This window comes from Mandrillus leucophaeus, unplaced genomic scaffold, assembly GCF_000951045.1.
Source record: "Mandrillus leucophaeus isolate KB7577 unplaced genomic scaffold, Mleu.le_1.0 Scaffold400, whole genome shotgun sequence".
NCBI lineage: Eukaryota > Metazoa > Chordata > Mammalia > Primates > Cercopithecidae > Mandrillus > Mandrillus leucophaeus.
Window position 1 is genome coordinate 1,157,146 of NW_012104255.1, and position 5,690 is coordinate 1,162,835.

Genomic DNA, 5,690 nt, shown 5'->3' on the forward strand with positions numbered 1-5,690 from the left:
TACTAAAAAATACAAAAAACTAGCCGGGCGAGGTGGCGGGCGCCTGTAGTCCCAGCTACTCGGGAGGCTGAGGCAGAAGAATGGCGTGAACCCAAGAGGCGGAGCTCGCAGTTAGCGGAGATCCTGCCACTGCACTCCAGCCTGGGGGACAGAGCAAGACTCCGTCTCAAAAAAAAAAAAAAAGGAAAAAAGAAAAGGAGTAGTGGAACCTAGATTAGAACCAAGGATGTCAGTCTCCAAGTTTGCATTCTTTGCCATGACATACTTTGTAGCTAAAGTTCTTAGCAAGGTATCTAGAATATCAGAGGCATTTAGTAAATGTTATTCTTATGTATAACTTATAGTTTGCTGCATATATTAAAGCTTGTATGTAATATTTGTAGTAATGTAACACTAATAGCAATAATAAAGCTGTCATCATTAAAATTGAGGAAATTCCTTGGGAATAAGTAATGCTGTTATTTTCCAGGGAAAATCCCCAGTGGAATCATATAATTCCAAAAATCGCACATGATGAAGCATCAATAAATATTGGTTGATTTAATAATTATTTCCTGCTGCCCCATTTCTGAGCCTCTCACTCCTGTGACTCATTAGACTCTACATACTGTCTCATAATTCATTCAAGAGTAGTTGAATAGTAGGGCGGGCCCAAAGATGGAGCTAGCATTTCCTTATAAATATCCTGACATTGACTTATTAGTTCAGAAAACATCTATTAAGCATCCACTCTGGCATGTAGTCTGTTAAGGTTAGAGAGACATTTAAAATTGCAAATTAACATTAAACTACAAACCAAACAAAAAGCTCCAATCCCTAGGAAATTAAATGTTCCCTCCTCTGTGGAGCCTTATCTAGATTCTCTGAGGTAAATTTAGTCACTGACTCAGAGCACCCAGAACAATCTGTTCAGCTTCTAAAATCACACCCCTTGCATTGTGTTAGTCTTTCTGTGAGTTCGCTGTTCTCCCACACTTGGCTCCTTTAGGTCAATTTTTCTTGCACAGTGGTTCAGGATATGACTGGTAAAATTCTGCTTTGAAGGATTTTTGTTGAGTTTTGTCTTGTTTTGTTTTGGGCTTGGCATGACCTGATTAATGCATCAGTCGCTCTTCCAATAAATATTTATTAATACCTATTCTATGCCATGTACTTGGCTAGATAGTTCATAATAAATAAAGGATAATAAACACAAACAAAGGCAAACAGGCAAGATCCTAGACCTCATGGGAACTCATATGGGCACTTAAAAAGAATGTGTTTTCTTTGTATTAAGTCAGTCAAGTATTTAAACCTTATTTATTGTACTATTCAAATCTTCTGCAAATTTAAATGTATTTTAGGTATGGTTTACATATTATAGCTTAATAGTGGTATATAAAAGTTTTGCACTGTAATTGCATTTGCGTTCATTTTCTTCTATTTTTGCTTTACATTTTGCCAATGAAATAAGATGGAAAGGTTAAAAATGAAAGAATGGGCAAAGGTAAATCAAGGAACTATAAATCCAAATAAGAAACAATATTAATAACCAGAGCCAGTCATTATCAAACCAGTCCTTCTGACAATCCTACAGTGTCTTCCTACAATTTCGGGATGAAGATCCAAATTCCTTAATCCTGTTTTTGAGTCTCTGTTCTCTGGTCTACTTTCTTTTTTATTTCCCCCCCACACACAATTTCTTCTTTGTTGTCATCTTCTTTATCGTCATTGTTTCCTCCTCCTCCTCCTCCTCCTCCTCCTCCTCTCTCCCCCCTCCCCCCACATTCTGTCTCCCACACTAGAGTACAATGGCATAATCTCGGCTCATTATAACCCCCGCCTCCCAGGTTGAAGCGATTGTCCTACCTCAGCCTCCTGAGTAGCTGGGATTACAGGTGCCCGCCACCACACTCGGCTAATTTTTGTAATTTTAGTAGAGACTGGGTTTCACCACATTGGCAAGGCTGGTCTCAAACTCCTGGCCTCAAGTGATCTGCCCGCCTCAGCCTCCCAAAGTACTATGATTACAGGCATGAGCCACCGCACCCAACCTTTTTTTTTTTCATTCTTTTCTTTAGCAACTCTATTTAATCCTCACAACCACCCTGTAAAAAGAGCAGGGCAAATTTTATTATCCCCATTTGGTAGATGAAGAAACCCAAGGCTCAGAAAGGTTAAATAATTTGTCCATAGCTATCAACCAGTAGGTGGAGGAACCAACACTCAAATTCAGATCTTCTGTCTCCAAAATGCATGCTCTTTCCGTTAAAACATTCTGGGCTTTTATGTGAACTTCACTTATCCTGGGCCATGTCTTGAGTACCATGATATGGTTCATGACCACACCTTCCACCACCTGAAGCCCTCAGTGTTCCTCAGGCTGCCGCCAATCTGGCCTACTTGCTAATCTTGCCTCCTGTCACTCCAAACATGCTTAACTTCAGCAATATGGAAGCTGGTGCATTGTGCTGAACCACACCTTCAGGCCTTCACACATCATACTCTTCACTCAACCTGGAACATCCTTTCCCCACCTTTTGTCTCACTAAATTCTACAGGCCCTTTGAAACTGAACTCTTGCTGACTTTTCTCAGGATGCCATCTCTCACCTTTATAGTCATGGCCCTCTTCTATGCTCTCATAGCAAGCACTCTGTGCATTCTTCCATCTTGGTACTTAACACACTGTCCTGTCATTATCAATGTACATGACTGTTTCCTCTACCACCCAGACTGGAAGTAACGAAAGCAGAGATTCTTTTTCCTTCATTCAGTTAGTATTGCCAAAATCTAGCCAAGTACTGGCTCGTGATAGGTTCTTAACTTCATAAGTTTTTGTGACATGAATAAGTGAGCTTTTGTGGCCTAATAGCAGTGCTTTTATTTTCTAGGTACATGGTTCAGTGGCCTGGTGGCCGAATCCTGCATCGCCATGAGCTAGACACCTTCCTCGCACAGGCAGTGTCTACCCAGCTTTATGAACCAGATCGACTCCAAGAACTCAAGGTGATTTCATGTACCCTCATTTAAGTTTTCTTTTATGAGCCTATAGCACTACTTGAGGTCTTTTTTTTTTTTTTTTTTTTTTTTTTTTTTGCCTGAAGCTGAGGAAAATAGTAAGTTCTGCAGGTAACTGTTTGATTTACTTTAGCCAAATATTTATGTCTATGAATAAAGCCAAGATGTGCCTGCTACACTACTCTCATACTGATAAATGAGAATGGACAGAAAAGATGGATATTATGCAAGGAAAATAAATCTTGGCCCATAGACCATGGCAAGGGTTCTGACTCTTACAAGATACACTCTAAGGGACATATCCTGGTGTCCCCTGCTTGTGTCTATTTACTCAGACACATCTCCTTTTAGTGATAGGTACTGAGTATTAAGTAGAAGTATAGGAAAGCATAAGGAAGAAAATAAACCCAGAAAATAGACTTTGGGCAGGTTACTTAACCTCTCTAGCTTCAGTTTCCTTACTTGTACAATTGTATATTAGTTCATTTTGTGTTGCTATAAAAGAATACCTGAGACTAGGTAATTTATAAAGAAAAGAGGTTTATTGAGTCCATTGTTCTGAAGACTGTACAAAAAACATGGTGCCAGCATCTACTCAGCTTCTGGTCAGGGTCTCAGGAAGCTTCTACTCATGATAGAAGGTGAGGGGAATAAGACAAGAGGAGCCAGCGTGTCACATGGTGAGACAGGGCACGTAAGAGAGAAGGGCAGCCGTGCTGTAGTCCCAGCACTTTGGGAGGCTGAGATGGGCAGATCATGAGGTCAGGAGTTCGAGACCACCCTGGCCAACATGGTGAAACCCTGTCTCTACTAAACATACAAAAATTAGCCGGGCGTGATGGCAGGGCACCTGTAATCCCAGCTACTCGGGAGGCTGAGGCAGTAGAATTGTTCGAACCCGGGAGGTAGAGATTGCAGTGAGCCGAGATCATGCTACTGCACTCCAGCCTGGGCAACAAGAGCAAAACTCTGTCTCAAAAAAAAAAAAAAAAAAATGAAGGGCAAGGTGCTGGGCTCTTTCTAACAATCAGTTCTTGCATGAACTAATAGAGTGAAAACTCGCTCATTACCACAGGGAGGGCAACAAGCATTCATGAGGGATCTGCCCCCATGACCCAGACACCTCCCACTAGGTTCCATCTACAACATTGGGGATCACATTTTAACATGCAATTTGGAGGGGTCACATATCCAACTATGTCAGTTTGTGAGGATACTATGTAAAATAATCCATGTAAAACCCCTAGAACAGTGTCTTTTTTTTTTTTTGAGATGGAATTTCCCTCTTGTTGCCTAAGCTGGAGTGTAATTGGTGCAAATCTCGGCTCACCACAACCTCCACCTCCCAGGTTCAAGCGGTTCTCCTGTCTCAGCCTCCCAAGTAGCTGGGATTACAGGCATGCGCCACCACGCCTGGTTAATTTTGTATTTTTAGTAGAGACAGGGTTTCTCTGTTGGTGGGACTGGTCTCGAATTCCTGACCTCAGGTGATCCGCCCACCTTGGCCTCCCAAAGTGCTGGGATTACAGGCGTGAGCCACCACGCCCGGCCAGTGTCTCACATATTCTATATACACAGTACTCAATAAATGTAGCCATTAATGCATTAATCCCTCCCTTGACTTTAGTAACCTTGTTCCTTTGAGCACCCAAGGTAAACTAGAAGATCAAGTTCAATAAGACTTGCAAAATCTTAAGTGAGGTCAACTAAGGAAAGATGAGACAGACTCAAGACAACCAGTGAATGCTTGCTTTTTGCAGTAAATGTAGTATTGCTTGTCCTAGAATAACTGCTCGTGCTAAACCACACCTAGGAGGGGACCTGCAAACACTTTCCTGTTAAAGCTGTCTTCTAATACAGTGGCTTGAGATAACCACTGTGGGAATTTTGAGGTTTTTTTCCAGTCTTCTGTCATACATTTTTTACGTAGTTGAGGTAGTATTTATGTAATTATATATTGTGGCTTTTTTCCATTTCACATAGCACATATTTTCTGTGTCTTAAAAATTTTAATAAATAATATTTTATCATATGGATGTATAAAATATTGGCGACTTAGGTTGTTTTCAGTTTTACTCTGTTATGTGTTGTCTTACTCCATTTAGAGTTGCTGTAAAGGAATACCTGAAGCGGGGTAATCGGTAAAGAGGTTTTTTTTGAGACAGAGTCTCACTCTGTCACTCAGGCTGGAGTGCAGTGGCATAATCTCAGCTCACTGCAACCTCCACCTCCTGGGTTCAAGCGATTCTCCTGCCTCAGCCTCTTGAGTAGCTGGGATTACAGGCAAATGCCACCATGACCAGCTAACTTATTTTAGTAGAGACAGGGTTTTGCCATGTTGGCCAGGCTGGTCTCAAACTCCTGGCCTCAAGCAATCTGCCCACCTCAGCCTCCCAAAATACTGGGATTACAGGAATGAGCCACTACACCCGGTAAAGAAAAGAATTTTCTTTGGTTCACAGTTTTTCAGGCTGTACAAGAAACATGGTGTTGGTATCTGCAAGTTTAATTTCTAACTCAACAAATGTGACCGTTTTCAGGGTTCTTCATACATATTGCTTAATTGTAATATACATTTCTTTTTTTTTTTTCCTTTTTTTTTTGGGATGGAGTCTTGCTCTGTTGCCCAGGCTGGAGTGCAGTGGCGCAATCTCAGCTCACTGCAACCTTCACCTCCCAGGTTCAAGTGAT

The 5,690-nt window shown here is 41.4% G+C and overlaps 1 protein-coding gene across 1 annotated transcript in view; it reads left to right on the forward strand.

Annotated features, from left to right (window-relative positions):
• FAM120C (family with sequence similarity 120C) overlaps positions 1 to 5,690 on the forward strand; it is a 136,796-nt gene that overhangs the window by 100,795 nt on the left and 30,311 nt on the right. The window contains exon 12 of the mRNA XM_011992003.1: positions 2,873 to 2,987. Coding sequence (XP_011847393.1) covers positions 2,873 to 2,987 — 115 coding nt within the window. The remainder of the gene's footprint in view (positions 1 to 2,872; positions 2,988 to 5,690) is intronic.